This window comes from Manihot esculenta, chromosome 3, assembly GCF_001659605.2.
Source record: "Manihot esculenta cultivar AM560-2 chromosome 3, M.esculenta_v8, whole genome shotgun sequence".
NCBI lineage: Eukaryota > Viridiplantae > Streptophyta > Magnoliopsida > Malpighiales > Euphorbiaceae > Manihot > Manihot esculenta.
In genome coordinates, this window is record NC_035163.2 from 20,399,040 (window position 1) to 20,415,049 (window position 16,010).

The 16,010-nt window shown below is 31.2% G+C and overlaps 1 protein-coding gene across 4 annotated transcripts; it reads left to right on the plus strand.

The window, feature by feature from the left end:
* The first annotated feature begins 9,842 nt into the window (after positions 1 to 9,842).
* Positions 9,843 to 15,961, plus strand: LOC110610749 (cold-responsive protein kinase 1). 4 transcript variants are annotated; one of them, XM_021750808.2, is made up of 7 exons: positions 9,843 to 9,995; positions 12,344 to 12,485; positions 12,679 to 12,791; positions 12,878 to 13,088; positions 13,303 to 13,546; positions 14,149 to 14,299; positions 15,367 to 15,961. In XM_021750808.2, exons 2-7 carry the CDS (start codon positions 12,413 to 12,415, stop codon positions 15,745 to 15,747), a joined length of 1,173 nt encoding a protein of 390 aa, XP_021606500.1. In that variant the 5' UTR covers positions 9,843 to 9,995; positions 12,344 to 12,412; the 3' UTR covers positions 15,748 to 15,961. The 4 variants fall into 4 exon arrangements, with proteins under 4 accessions (XP_021606500.1, XP_021606502.1, XP_021606501.1 ...); XM_021750810.2 differs by having other exon boundaries at positions 12,884 to 13,088; XM_021750809.2 differs by having other exon boundaries at positions 12,685 to 12,791.
* Positions 15,962 to 16,010: the final 49 nt, after the last annotated feature.

Here is a 16,010-nt window from a genome sequence, read left to right on the forward strand (position 1 = left end):
CGGAACTAACACCTAGATTATGGGCCTGGCGGATACCCACCTTGTGGTCTTTTCTTGTTTTCACATGTCCTCGCCTTTCTAACTTTTGGTTTTACATTTGACTAATCCTTTTGTCCTTCCTCAATACTTGGACTTCATCATCTAGCACGATATACTTCTAGGCTTTGTCCATCAGCTATTGGTACGTAGCAACTGAGTTCTTGATTAAGGAATCCAAGAACTTAATGTTGCATGTTCCTTTCTTTAACGTTTCACATGCTATCTTATGATTTAATTTCTCCACCTGTATTACTTCTACATTAAATCATGAGATAAAACTCCTTAAAGACTCACCCTCTCCTTGGCAGATCTTCCGCAAGTTAGAGAAGAGCTTTTTAGGAGGTATACATATAACAAACTTGGATTTAAATAACATAGCGAATTGGATAAAGTTCTAAATTGAACCTGGGCTCAGATGATGGTACCATTTTTTAGCCAAACTTGTGAATGTTGACGACAACACTCGGCACAACACGAAATTGTTGACATCTCGAAACTGCATGGTTGTCCTAAAGATCGCCATGTGACTTTTGGGATCTTTTGTTCCATGGTATTTGTCCAAACTTAAAAGTTTAAACTTAGCAAAAAATGTCTATACCAAGATCTCTTCTGATAGGAGCGAGGCATCATCCAGGCCATAATCCTCCTCCCGCTCCTTCTGGTACCTTTACACGACTCATATCAGCTTCTAGTCGATATCCTTTAGAGTCTCGTCTAACGACTCCTCTTCCTCTAACGGCCTTCCCTTTGGACTGTGTTTGGATTGCCTCTATCTAAGAGTTGAAGTGTCGATGGAAGCTTCTTCCCTTATCCTAGGAGCCATGATGGAGCCTCCTCCCCAGCTTTATACTGCTCGAGAGTGACCTGTAGTCTTTTTATATACTGTAGCATCTGCTCATTATTTAGGTTGCTCAGATCAGCCTCATGACTATGAATGGGGTGTTTTGTCCACTACTAGAAGTGGAGGAAAATGATTATGCCCTTATTAGCAGCAGGCTTAGCAGCAGCTTGTGAATTGTCAGTCATTTTAGAGTATAGAAGAGGAAAAAGATTGCTTTTTAAGAGAAAATGAAATATCAATTTTTAATCTAATTGAACAAGATAATCCGATAGATCTTCTGACAGTGGAATCAAATGATGTGGTTGAAACGAAGTTGTGCTATGACTGGTCAACCTGCAAGAAAGCGAATGTGAGGTAGTTGGCGCCAATAATGAATCTTGACGAAGAGTTTAGACCTACGATGTCCGAGTGTTCTTTTCCACCCTGTCTTCAAATACCCGCTCATGACCTATTTTGGACGATTATTGTATTATATCACCTCACAACTCTTAAAAATGTTGCATACAAGTTTAGTTTGACATTTCATATGCACTAAATCCTACGGAAATTTTGAATTAATCACAAAAACTCATTTAAAAAACTACTAAAATTAAAGTAACTAATAATAATTATAATAACTGATACATTTTAATATAAAAAAATTATAAAAAAAATTATCATTTAGTTTTATTAATTTTTCATTTTAAAAGCTGCAAATTTTTAATTATAAAATATTAATTTAGTATAAATTAAATCACAGATGCTGAAATAAAAATAAGGGAAATCACAAAATATTTTTTTATATTTTTATTAATTAATAATTATATTTTACTTGTTATATTAATATTTTTTTACTGTGTCAAAAAATTTCTACCATTTACTAATGGTATGATATCGCAAATACTATTTTGACATAAATTAAATTAGACTATAAGTTAAAATGCATAAAACCACAATGTAATTTTTTATAATTATATATATATATAGCAACAAACACAAAGGATCGATCCAACAGATTCAGAGTTTTTAAACACAAAGATTTAGAAGATCAGACTACAATTTATAACAGGTTTTCTGATGTGGAAGATCAGACTAAGCTGCAACCACAGAGCATACTTATGATAATTTTAAAATTATTATGAAGGCTAGGGTTCCTGCAACTTTAACCTGGGATCCCCAAAATTAAGTCAGAGTGTGGAGGGAGAAAAGAAAAGTGCCGTCAATACGGGCTTATATAAGTAACAGATATAAAATATAAAATAAAACTTACTATATCTTTAATGAAACTTTTAGAGAAGTTTACAAAAATTTCTGAGAATGTTTTTAAAGAGAGAGTTTACAGAAGAAATGTAAAGATAGAGAAAATAGATGGGGAGGAGAAAATACAGATGTGCCTTCACAAGGGGAGAGGCTCCCTTTATATAGAAATTTTTTGACCTTTACTGTTGAGTCACAAGAGCTTTACTGTTGATTCACGCGAACTTTTACTGTTGATTCACGCGAACTTTTACTGTTCATGAATAGTAACTTGTCTGCTACTGTTTCTGTCTTTTACTGCTCCTTTTTATTATTGGTGAATAGTCTGTCTGCCACTTCTGTTCCTTTTTACTGTAGATCAATAGTTTGTTTGCCATTCTTTACTATTTCCGTCCTTATTCTGATTATGCGGATGAGGACGAAAATGAGGTGTCCCTCTTTTTCTTTCCTTTTCCTTTTCTCTTTATTTTTTCTTTCTTTTTCTTTTCTTTTTCTTTTCTGTTTACTTTGTCTGTCTTGCTCTTTATTTTTATGGCTGGGAGTATCCCATAACAGTCATCTTCATTACTGTCACAGTGAGAAGATGCCGAATCTTTACTGGAGGATGACGTTTTTGATGACGCTGTCGACTCCGTCTCCGAACTTGACTGTTTTTGAATTTTTCTTCTGCTTGATGCCCTCTTTTGTTTACCAGAGGATTCCTTCGATGATTCTTTATCAAAGGATTGATTTACTTTTTCTTTTTCTTCTGGAGTAAGCTGATTGAACATCTGTTGACAAATTATTTTGAACTCTTCAGGGGTTTTAGCTGCTGCTAATAGGGCCTGACATTGGGCTTTTTGGGCTCCGAATGATGGTTTTCCTTGTTGCAGTGTTAATTTATCAGCATAAGACACAGTAGGGAACTGTGTTTTTTTAAGTATCCAATGTTTTACAACCATTTCTGTGGTAGAGTTCCTGAATGATCCCCACCATTTTACTTTGTGCCTTCTTACTATGATAGGAATATTTAACTCTGTTATATACTGAAAATCAAAATACCACTGATATACTCAGAGAAAAAAAAATTGTGTACAAAAATACATTAATGGGGGAATATATTTTTCATTCTGGGCAGGTTTATAATTAGTTTTAAAATACTGATATATTTGGAAAACTTCTGGTGATAAAATATCATCAGTAATACCTTTACCTTGCCACCATCTTAAAAACCAATTTGAAAATCTGGTGATGGTTTTAATACTCTGTTGATCAAAATATATCAACCATGAATGCGTAGTGGTTGGGTTTTGAATATAAAAAATATTTTTCCATGCTTCTATATAATCAAAATAATTATAGGAAGAATGATGCTTTTTTAGATTTTTAAATGATAATGAAGTAGATAAATTCGAGGTTGACCAATCCTTTGGATGGATAACCCGTTTTATTTGGATAGAGGAATATGCTATCACATTTTTATGATTTTTGTCAAAATTATGTTTTATTTTAACTGATACTGTTTCTTCTAAAATACTATAATAATAATCCTGAGGTTTTGATAAATCTTTCGGTGTAAAATACCAATTCTCAGGATAATATTTTTTAATTATTTCCCATGGATTTAAATCATTAAAACCATTTTCAATTTCAATTTCAATTTCAACTTCTGAATTATTTTTTAAAATCTATTTATGAAAACTAATGTTATATCCTTGGAAAGATTGGATTTTTGGCAAATCCACAGCCTTCAACGGGTTTGATAAGTCTTTACTGTCCACCGTTTGAGACAGACTAGCCGTACCGTAAGCGGGTACGATCGCTTTAGATTTAGAAATCATACCTGAGTCTCCCGAAGAAGACGCTATATTCTATAAGGCTTTAATGACTTCTGGCGATTTACTCAAGCCTTCTATCCATTTCTTTAAGTCTTCTGGATTTTTATCTGATCCTTCTTCTATCCATTTCTTTAAGTCTTCTAGATTTTTATCTGATCCTTGGGGTTTTTTGGTGGTTTTAGTGAGATCTTTCGAATGCTCGGAAAGGGCTTTAGAACTGGAACTGGATTTTATTTCCTTCTGCTTATTCTTCTTTCTTTCCATTTTTCTGTAAAAATTCTCGGGTTAAAAAGTCTGGGATATTATTTTTACTACCTTTAATATATTCAATGTCAAAATTAAAAATACTTAAAATTGCTTGGCATCTAGCAAAAATCTGTTTAGATGCAAGATTTTTAACATCTTTCTTTAAAACATCTTTAGCTAATTTACAATCAATTCTAACTAAAAACTTTTGATTTAATAAATCAGACTAAAATTTATTTATGCAGATTACAATACTTAAAATTTCTTTCTTAATAGTCAAATAATTTACTTGGGCTGAATTCCAGTGTCCTGAGGTAAACTGGACTATTCTTTCTTTATCATCTATTTTTTGTTTTAAAATTCCTCCATATCCTTTATCTGAAATATCTGTTTCTATAATTTTAAATGCATTCGGATTTGGGATATACTAGGGGTGAGCATTCGGTCGGTTCGGTTCAAAACCGAACCGAACCGAATAAACCGAAAACCGAAATTTTAGTGTTTATGAAAACTGAACCGAACCGATTTTGATCAGAAACCGAATCGAATAGAACCGGTCTGATTCTGTTCGATTCGGTTCGGTTTGATTGGTTTCGATTTTTAATAATTTTTTTTATTTTTTACACATTATTTTTAATATTTTAAAATTTAATTAAAATATTTTAATCTTAATATGATTTAATTTCTCTATATTATTGAAAAAATATATTATTATCACTAATCGGTCCGGTTCGGTTTTTTCGATTTTTTTCTGATCAAAACCGTACCGAACCGAAATTTCTGAAATTAAAAACCGAACCGAAATGTATAAAAAATTGAACCAAATTTTTAAATCGATTCGATTCGGTCGGTTTTTTTGGTTTGAACCGAATACTGCTCACCCCTAGGATATACAGATAAGGAATTTCTTTTACTAAAGACTTTATATACTTTATAATGCTGATATGCTCTTCAGTCCATGGTCCAACATTTTTCTTAAGTCTATCATGCAATGGTTTTATCATTCTATTTAAGTTTGAGTAAAAATCTATAACATAATTTAGGCAACCTAGAAATCTCTGTAATTGGGTTTTATTAGTTATTTCCTGTAATAATAAAATAAAATTATTATCTATTTTTTCATTTTCTAATTGACTTATTTTACTATGTTCCTTTTCTTTCTCTCCTTCGTCCTCTGATGAGGAGGATGACTCAGAGATTAATTGTTTTTCTAAAAATTTTATCCTTTTTGAATCTATTTGAAACTGATGCTTTAAATCTCTTACTTCAGTCTTTACTAGTTTAATTTCTTTTTGCAATTCTTCTATAAATACTATTTCTTTAGTTTTTTATTTTTACTTAATATTTTAATTAAATCATAAGTTTATTTTTCTATTTTAGGAACAATATTTTTAACTTTTTTGTTTCATCAAAACTTTTAATTAATTTTTTAAGAAATTTTTTCTTAGTATTATTATCCTCTATATTATTTATTAATTCTAATAATGAACCTTGTTTTTTAGTTAGTACACTTATTGATTTTTCCGATGAGCTAGTTATTAATTCATCTATTTGATTTTCGCTCTCTGTAAATTCGAATTCTGAACTTTCTGAATCTATATATAATTCCTGAATTTTATTTATTATTTTTTCATCTAATTCCAACTCATTTAATTTTTTATTGAACTTGCAAAACTTAGATGTATGACATTTCTGTCCACAATCATAACATGTTAAATCTTTAAATGATTTCTTATTTACTAGGGTTTTCTTTCTATATTTTTATAAGGTTTATAATTTTTCTTTTTATAGTATTCTTCCTTATTAGGTTTTGTTATACATTTTTTCTTGTAATAATGATTCTTTTTATAATATTTTCTTGGTTTTGATTTAGAACATTGACCATTGTAACTTTTATCCTGTTTTATGCCATAATTAAACTGTTTACAAAAAGATCCTAATTCCTGTTTAGTTTTATGCATTTCATATTTTTAAGTCCTTTGCAATTTTAAATCTTGACAAATTTGTAAACTTTCCTTTTGAATTAAATTTACTAGTTGGCCATATGTCAATTTTCTATATGGTATTGGATTCCCAAATTGTTATTTTATGTCATTCCTATCGTTTTTTCCTAAGAAATAAGGAAGTCCTGCTAAAAATTTTTCTTTCCAAAAATCTTGATTTGAATCTTCCCTTAACATTAATCTGGTTAGAAAAGTGGTTTTATAGTTCTGAAAATCACTTAATTTTTTACATTTTAAATTACTTAATAATTCAGCATTTTTATCTTTTAAAAGAGATGTGTCTCCTATAAAATGTAATGAAATTGTTAGAATTAAGGTTGATACTGCATCTTGAATAGTTTCTCCTAATTCGTTGTATATAGGTTCTCCTTCACTATCTACTTGGATTGAGTTTAAAATTTCTAATTGTTGCATGTCTGTCAAATGGTAATCCCACCATCCTTTTAACTGTGCTGTAAAGCCTGCTATAATTATTTCAGCTATTGCGCTATCTGAGGCAAAAGACTGGGTTTTATATGCATTAGCTGCCATAGTCATTTGCTGTAATAAACTTAAAATATTATATTCAGACAATCCATCTATATTCCATTCATAGACTGTCGAAGTATTATACTTAAACTGGGAGGTACTAATTGGTTTGTCTAATAGTCCTAGATCTGGTGCCCTACTTACTACTTCTTTATGAGATATGAGATTTATTTCAAATTGTTTTACATCTTCTGAATCTGACTGACTTTGTTCAGTTTCATATCCTGATCCTTCCTCTATTACATTTATATTTCTAGACTGCGATGTTTCTAGAATTATGTTTTTATTAGATTCTAAAGTTTCTATTTTACTTAACTGGTCTTTCAAACTCTACAAAAATTCATTTTTATTTGCTTTTAATTCCTTTTGATTTGAACTAGATATCTGGTATGGTTTAAAGATATGTGATTTTATTTCTTTTTTGTCTTCTATTTCCACTTCTTTTTCTTTTAAAATCTTCTCTATCTTTTTTAACTGTGTACCTAAACATATTAAACTTGCATTACTAAAATTATTTTATTTTATGATTTTTTTATCTGTATCATTTTCTTTAGCTATTTTATATGGTGCACAAATTATTTCATTTTCTTCATATTTTATTTTACTAATCGTCTTAGGTGGAAAATCACTTTGAATTACTTTATTATTTACAATCTATTCTGGCCTTTTATCTCTTACTGTTATTGGATTTATACTTTTTATCTTTCTTAATTCAAACCATTCAAAGAATTTTATTTTTTCCTATTTTACTAACATATTCAAAATATTCTTCTTTTAATTTTTCAAAATTATTTTCTTTAACAATTTTATTTAATTTTCTTAAATTTTTTGTCTTAGTTATTTCTTTTAAAAATTTCTTTTCAATTTTTTCTTTACTAAGAATATTTAATTCCCTATTTATATTATTTATATTTTCTATTATAGCAGATACTGATGGTGATATGGTGAAGATGATGGTGAAGAAGGTGCTATTTCAGCTTACTGATTTAAATAATTCTCTACCGAATTATATACTGCCTGGGGAACTGAAGAACTATAGTCTACTCATTTCATTTTAAGATGTCTATCTGGGATATCTGATGTAGAATATCTGGATTTTACTATAGTCTGTATTACAGGTTTAGATTCATCATCTTTATAGGTTGCATATATTACTGATGGTATATTTGATACTCTTCCTATATCTTCTGTAATTACTGAAGATGATGATCTTGTATACCTACTACTTATACTCCTATTAAATTTTAATGATACTTTACCATCCTCAAACTGTTCTATTTTACTTAAACTTGTATTGGGCTCTACTTTTTCTTGTTCTGGAGGAGATACTATGCCTTCTAATATCCATTCATCTGGCAAGATTATATCCTTCCACTGAATTGTTTTAGGAATTACTGTATTTGTTTTAGTTAAATCCGTCTGTAAAAATCTTGTTTCTCCTAATTTAGGCTGTAACTTATATTTAGTTCCAAACGCCGAATTCATAGCTTTATAATGAATTTTATATATCAATGCTATAGGAATGGAACCTTGTTTTATCCTATAGTTATGAGTTTTCACTTCTAAAACTATACTTTCTAAAATATTTAAATCATTTAATGAGATTGTCATATCTGGGTATACTTCAAAGGATATAGGTCCTTCACTTAAACTAGTTTCTACAGATCCTAATAAAGAATTTTGAAAATTTAAAAATCTTGCATCTCTAACTACTGCTAATATACTAGTATTTAATCCTTCTCGAGTCAAAGGTTTTATTTCTACTTGGATTAATCCTATATGAATATACTTGTACTTTATACTCCTATGATGACTTATTATTTTTGAAGATAAAAGGGTTATTTTTTCAAAAGGTTTACTTAACTGAAAATCTCTTTCCTCAGTTTTTATTATATAATATGTTTTAAAAATATTAAACTTTGGAATTTTATAGATTTGTTCCTTATCTACTCTAGGAATTTCCCACTCATCAATGGCTTTAAAAAAATCTTCCAAAATTAACTCATTTTTATTTATTACTCTTTTAATTTCTGAAGGCTCTAAATCATCATCAGATTTTACATCCATTTTTCAAAAATCTTGAATTATGTTGCGGCCATTGCCTGTTATACCCTATAACGCCTAAAACCTTGGCTTAAACGGGTTCAGTTGGCATATCCAAAATATACTCTTTCAAGACTTTTAATAATGGATTCTTCCTCATGCAACCAACTTGGCGTTGATACCAACAAACACAAAGGATCGATCCAACAGATTCAGAGTTTTTAAACACAAAGATTTAGAAGATCAGACTACAATTTATAACAGGTTTTCTGATGTGGAAAATCAGACTAAACTGCAACCACAGAGCATATTTATGATAATTTTAAAATTATTATGAAGGCTAGGGTTCCTGCAACTTTAACCTGGTATATATATATATAATATGAATACTGTTGAATTTTAAGAAATACATTAAATCATTCTTAAATTTTAAAAAAATTTACAAACTAATTTTCTTATTAGTTTTACTTATTAAATATTTTACTATTTAATTTTTAAAAAAGTTTATTAATTGATTTCTTAATTTTATAAAAATATTTATTAATTAATTTTTTTATATTAAATATTTATTATTTAATTTTTAAAAAAGTTCATTAATTAATTTCTTAATTTTATAAAAATATTTATTAATTAATCTTTTTACATTAAATATTTTTAACTTTTCAATAACACTTAAGGTTAAAATTAACGAATGAATTATTAATTTATAGATTTTTTATAACATTATAAATATTTTAATATATTTTTTAAAATTAAAAGATTAATTAATAAAATTTTTTATATTATAAATGATTAAATAGTAATTTTTCAAAATTTTAATTTATTTAACATGTTTTTATAAAATTTCATGAATTTAAAATTATAATTAATTAAACTTAAAAATAACACAATTAACATAAAAATAAATGAAATTAATTTAAAATGAGAAATTTTAATGATAATAAGTACAACTGTGAAAAGTGATTTAAAAAGAATGCCATTTGGAATCCCAAAATGTCCAAATTGAGAATGAATTCCAATTTAGACTTTCTGGTTTAGGAAAAAAAAAATTAAAACACAAAAGACAAAAACGGCAGTTAAAAAGTCCAAGTCAGAGCTGAGAACGAACAAATTCAAAGTCCGCGTTCCTTTAATGGACTTTGCCAAGACACCTCTTCTCAAATGCATAAACATCCTCAATTTTCTCTCTTTCTCTCTTCTCAACGATCAATCCTCTGATTTTTCTTTCTGGGTGTTTCTCAGGTGAGCGCTTTCTTCTTCTTCTTTTGATTTTTTCTTGCTTTCCTTTTGGTTTAGATTTTTCCCCCGTTTCTGATGCTTCACTATGCTATTGGGAGATTCAATTTATAATTCAGCTTCTTAGTTCTTTTGTTTATCTAATGATTTTTAGCTAATCTCTTTCTGGTTTACTCAGTAGGCACATACTGTTCTAATTCTTCTTCTTCTTCTTCTCTTCTTCTTCTTCTTCTTCTTCTTCATGTGGGTGTTTCTAGTCTTAGTTTCTGTTTTGGTTTTACTTATTTATTTCAATTTGTTGGTAAGATTATTTTTAAGAGTTATTAAACCTGCAAGTGAATTTAGTAAAAGATGCTACCATAAGCGTAAGAAATGGTTTTGCAAGTGTACGATCGATGGGTGAAGCAATTCATTTATGAACAAATTATATGCCAGATGCAGTGAAGAAAAATTTTTTTTTTCAATTACTTGGCTATTTTGATAATGGTTTATTAGTACTGAGAAATTCTCATAATGAGTATTCTTGTTATTTTTTTTTTCTCTTTTGCAACCATATTTAGCATTATATCTTGAATTTTCTTATTTGTGAAGAAGTAGGAGGCATATTTCATTTTTGACAGTTATTGGTATGATATTGTTAAATTTGAGTCAAGCCTAACACATCGCAAAAAGCGAGGAGGAGTGCCTATCGCCCATATAAGGGGCATATTACCTTTTCCACGAGACGCCTCACGCCCAGCAAAAATTTTAATGGCATGTGACATATTTATGGGAGGCCCCAATATCGGATGGAGGCTTTTATATTATGTTAAATTTGGGTCAAACCTAACTCACGTCTAGAGCTAGCTCTAGCTCTAGAGGGAGGAGTGCCTATGGCCCATATAAGGGGCACGTAACCTCTTTCCACAACCAATGTAGGATTCAACAGATATGATCAATTTTATGAAGTTTCTTTTGCATTGAAGCAAACAGACAACTGAGATAAATTGTGAATTAGGAGCAGAAAGTCCTTTGAATTTTATGACTTCCTATTTAATTATGTATCATTCTTCTGTCAATTCTTAGACAACTGATTAGAAATTTATTGTGTTGAATGTCTTTTCTGTTATGCAAAACTAGCCTCATTTTATGCTGACTAAATAAATTTATTTTTCAAAAGTATTAACCGTTGACGGTGAAGCTTCATTCAATTTTTTTAAAATATATCTTTTTCTCCAGAAAATGCATACCAACTTGGAGTTGGTGGGCGCTTGTTAGGATCTGAAGCTCTGACATCCTTTTACTGAAGAAATTAAGAGAGAATAGGAAGAAAATAGAAAGAAGAGAGAAATTTGACTTTAGGTAGAAGCTAACAGAGCCGGGATTGAGTCTTTGACAAAGAATTGATATTTCTTGAATGACTCACATCCAGCCTTTCAGCTGTATTTATACAACTTCTTGTTCTAAGCGTTCCCGCCACTTGCTAACTGCTGTTACTCTAACTGCTTTAGACATACCTAACTGCTTCCAGCTACAATTTTAATTACTTCCATCATCCCTACCTGCTTTCCTGAAGCTAGCCCTCTTGTATGTGACAGTGCTCTTTAAAAAGCACCTACATGTATTTTTGTGGCTGGTGGGCAAGAGGTACTCCTTAAACTTTATTGCATTTTGTTGAAGAGAGAAAGAAAAGAAAACAGAAAAAGAAGTTATGGCTTATAATGGGAATGTATTTTAGAGTTCTTAAACTTGTATATTTGTGTTCTGCTATAATGAAGGTGGAACTAATTGAAAGGTTTGACTAGGGTGTTCTATTTGAGATTTAATACCGATGTGGGACTTGATAATTTTTGTGGCTATTTCCTCATTTCAGCTCTTCCTTGGTCTTTTTCATTTATGGTAAAGAAATCACTCAGTGATTACATAGGAGTGAAAATAAGCCTTTATATTTTGTTTTGGGCACTTTGAAATGGCAGCACAGCCTGCCCTTCTTATATTGCCTTCTGCGTTACATGGCTTGCTAGAACCATCAACCACTGTGGTGTATGAGACTCTTCATTTGGTGGTGCTTGAGCTTCTGTTTAGCTCTCAAATTATTTTCTTATCTTTTTTTTTTCAAGGGTAGGGAATTGAGATGTGAGGTGCTCTTCGCTTTGAGCCTGAGGCAACTTGCATCCTTTCTCAATATAGTTTTGTCACCACGAGGAAAAAACACAGCCATTATCTGTAATCCTGTTCTTACCGAATTTACAAATTTGTGAATATCAATTGAAACTTGCCATGTCAATGGAATCCAAAGTTACAGTTTGATTATCCGTTTATTTTTATGCTTCAAGATTTTGCACTTAAGATAATTTATATTTTTTATGATTCAGGTTAGATGGTCCCGGAAGTTGTTCATTTAAGTTGACAGTTGATACTGAAGACCGGTCTATTATACAATTATGACTTGTTTTTCTTTCTTATTTGGTCGGAGGATTGATTCTTCACCAAAAAATTCTTTTGGAGTTGATGAGGGTAAGATGATTATGTTTCTGTTTTTTATGAGTGGGCAAGCGGCTGGTTTTATCTGTACTTGTATATAGTTTGGGTAATTATTGTTCAACTGGTCATATACCTGCAGTGAGGACTTCTATATCATGCTTCACACAACTATTTTGACTAGTACCAATGATAGGGCTTCTTATTATGTTCTATTTCTGAACCGAAGTTGCAGGCTTTGACAATGTTAAACGCTACACTTACAAGGAATTAAGAAATGCTACTGAAGATTTTAGTCCAGCTAATAAAATTGGAGAGGGTGGTTTTGGTTCAGTGTACAAGGTAATTGAATAATTATTATTTTTATTAAGCATAATATTTGTTTTTCCTGTGAGTTTCCATCCCTAAAGAAATATTTTGGATGGTAGGGAAAGCTTAAAGATGGGAGAATTGCTGCTATAAAAGTTCTTTCAGCTGAATCAAGACAAGGGGTAAAAGAATTTTTAACAGAGATTAATGTGATCTCAGATATAGAGCATGAGAATTTAGTTAAGCTTTATGGTTGTTGTGTGGAAGAAAATCACAGAATTCTAGTCTACAACTACCTTGAGAAGAATAGCCTTGCACGAACTCTTCTTGGTAAGTATGCAGTGTTTTCTTCGTCATTTAGTACCTTAGGAATTTGCCAAACATTTTCTCTTGTTTTGTAGTTTGTTTCTCATTACCCTCAGAACCTTAAGATCAGAAAACATTTTAGGTATAGGCATTTAAATTGATAACAGTTACTTAATGCTTGCTTTGATTTTCTTTAATCAAGCTGAATCTGAGTGCTTGACTATCTTTTCCTGTTCAGGAGAAAATCAGAGTAACAGTAACATCCAGTTTAGTTGGAGAATACGAACTAAAATCTGCATTGGTGTAGCACGAGGGCTTGCCTTTCTCCATGAGGATTTGCAACCACACATTGTTCACAGAGATATCAAAGCGAGCAATATTCTCCTTGACAAAGACCTAACTCCCAAAATTTCAGATTTTGGTCTAGCCAAGCTTATCCCACCCAACATGACTCATGTTAGCACACGTGTGGCTGGAACAATGTAAGTTTCAAGCTTTCCATTGTATTTGTAAATTCTTTTTCCAGATTGCTGTCAATGCCCATCATTGACATGCGTGCACTATTTTTAAATTATAAAATAGTTTCATGGAGAATATAATAATAGAAATGTCCCATTACCTATCATTTTGCTTGTTTGGAATTGTGATACATTTGGATGGTGAATTTGCATAATTCAAATATCTTGTACAAAGCTGATATCACTGCATTGTAGTTGATTTTCCCTTTCTCCAAACTAGTTTTTGGACTAAGGTTATAAGAAGTGTCAAAGTGGTGATTTTGTTGAAATCACGTAGAATATACCATTGGGAGGTCATGGGTAGTTGATACTCCTCTCTTACACATGGTCGTCATTGTAACTAATAGTCCTTGAATAATATAGCAATTTCCAATAAAACTGCTTTTGAAATCATAGGATCATAATCTGGTTCTTTTTAGCTGTTGTTGAATGTTTAAGATTACATGCGGGTCATCTTTGATTAAATTCTATTTCTTATGTGCTTGTGCACACATTAGTTCATGCACACTTGTGCTGTGTCAACAAGCATTTAGCATCTTCTATTAATATCTGCATTGCTATTTCAGAGGTTATTTGGCACCGGAATATGCAATAAGGGGCCAGCTGACGCGGAAAGCAGACATTTATAGTTTTGGTATCCTCCTTGTGGAAATTGTCAGTGGGAGATGCAACAGAAATACACAATTGCCTATTGACGAACAATATCTCCTAGAAAGGGTATGGATTTCTCAGATCCTTACTATCACAATAAAATATTTTAATTGGAATGGTAATTGCATAGGTAAAATGACATGAAATCTACAATGTTTCCAAATTTGATGCATTTTCTTCAACTTTTCATGTAATAATTGTGTGAAAACAGTCAGAATGTGCACTTGAAAACACAAGCTAAAGGGCCTCACCAACTCTTATGTTAGCCAAAATGATTGAGAATATAATTAGGTGCAAACTTTATCAATACCAGGCAAGAGAAAAGAGAAAAAATCATATGTACATACTTCAACTGTCATAGCAGTAATCTGTGACATACTACTGCCTTTTTCCTATCGAAACAGTAAGCATCACCTCCAAACTTCAATTACTGCTGTCCATAGGTCAGGTTTGATCTAGATAGGTATATGCCAACTCAATGTCCTAAAAGAAATACTAAATTCAATCAACCTGTTAGTTTAATAGATTTTTTTGAAAAGAAAAAGAATATCAGTCCTTTCTCTTTTGGATATCTGGTCCATTTATCCAATCCATTTAAATTTTGACTAGACAATTCTTTTGCTTTTAACTAATCAACTCTCATCTGAAATTTTCATTTCTAAGTTGCTAAAACCAATCAAACTCCAACACAACTTCCGACCTATGCGTTCAAACTAAGCTGCAGCTCACTGCTCCAAGTCCTTTTTGGAAATTTGCCACCAAATGTGTTGAATGAGGTCAACCAGGTTGTTGATCCACAATTTTTGCTTTTTTTAGTTACCATTTTTTTGGTTGCATCCTTAGATATTGTTAAATTTTAGCCAGACCTAACTCACCAAAAAATTAAGAGGAGTGCATATAGTCCTAATATAAGGGGACATTACTCCCTCGTGCCATAGGAGACCCAATATCGGATGGAAAGACTTTGATACCGCATTAAATTTGAGTCAGGCCTAACTCACCCCAAAATTAGCTCAAGGGATATAGGGAAATGATTTTATTTTGTTCTGTTGTATAAGGCTGCATAGCAATCATGCTTATAAGCAAAATAGATCTTAGGCACTGTCCAACACACTTTTGTTCTCCTGTTGCAGACATGGGAACTTTACGAGCGAAATGAGCTGGTAAGTCTGGTGGATCCATCACTTAATGGGGAGTTTGATGCTGAGGAGTCTTGTAAGTTTCTAAAGATAGGTTTACTCTGCACCCAAGATGCTTCAAAGCTTCGTCCTCCCATGTCTACGGTGGTGAAGCTGCTAACCGGTGAGAAGGAGGTTGACGACAGTAAGATAACAAAACCAGGTTTAATTACTGATTTCATGGACCTCAAAGTAAGAGGCCCTCCTCAAGCCAAATCTGAAATAAAGACTGGATATCTTGTATCATCTGACTCGGACAAACTGGATGACTCAACAACATTAGGAAACTCGACAAGTGCAGCTACGTCTACGACCTTAACTGCGTGCAACGATTAAAATGTTTAAACATCAATATGAAAAACTTATCCATTTGATTTATTATCATTATTTTTTGTTTAGTTGTGTAAATTCTTCTGGAACCATGTTCCTTTCTTGTCTCCCTCATCTTTTTGTGTAATTTCTTTCGGCAAGGCAAGTTTTGCACATATGTATTCTATCTGTTGTAAATGGATGAAGTTAAGAGTAAAATGAAGAAAGTGTGATTCAAATATTTATTTTGTCTTTATCATATTTTATTCGTTCCAAATAAATATTTTTCA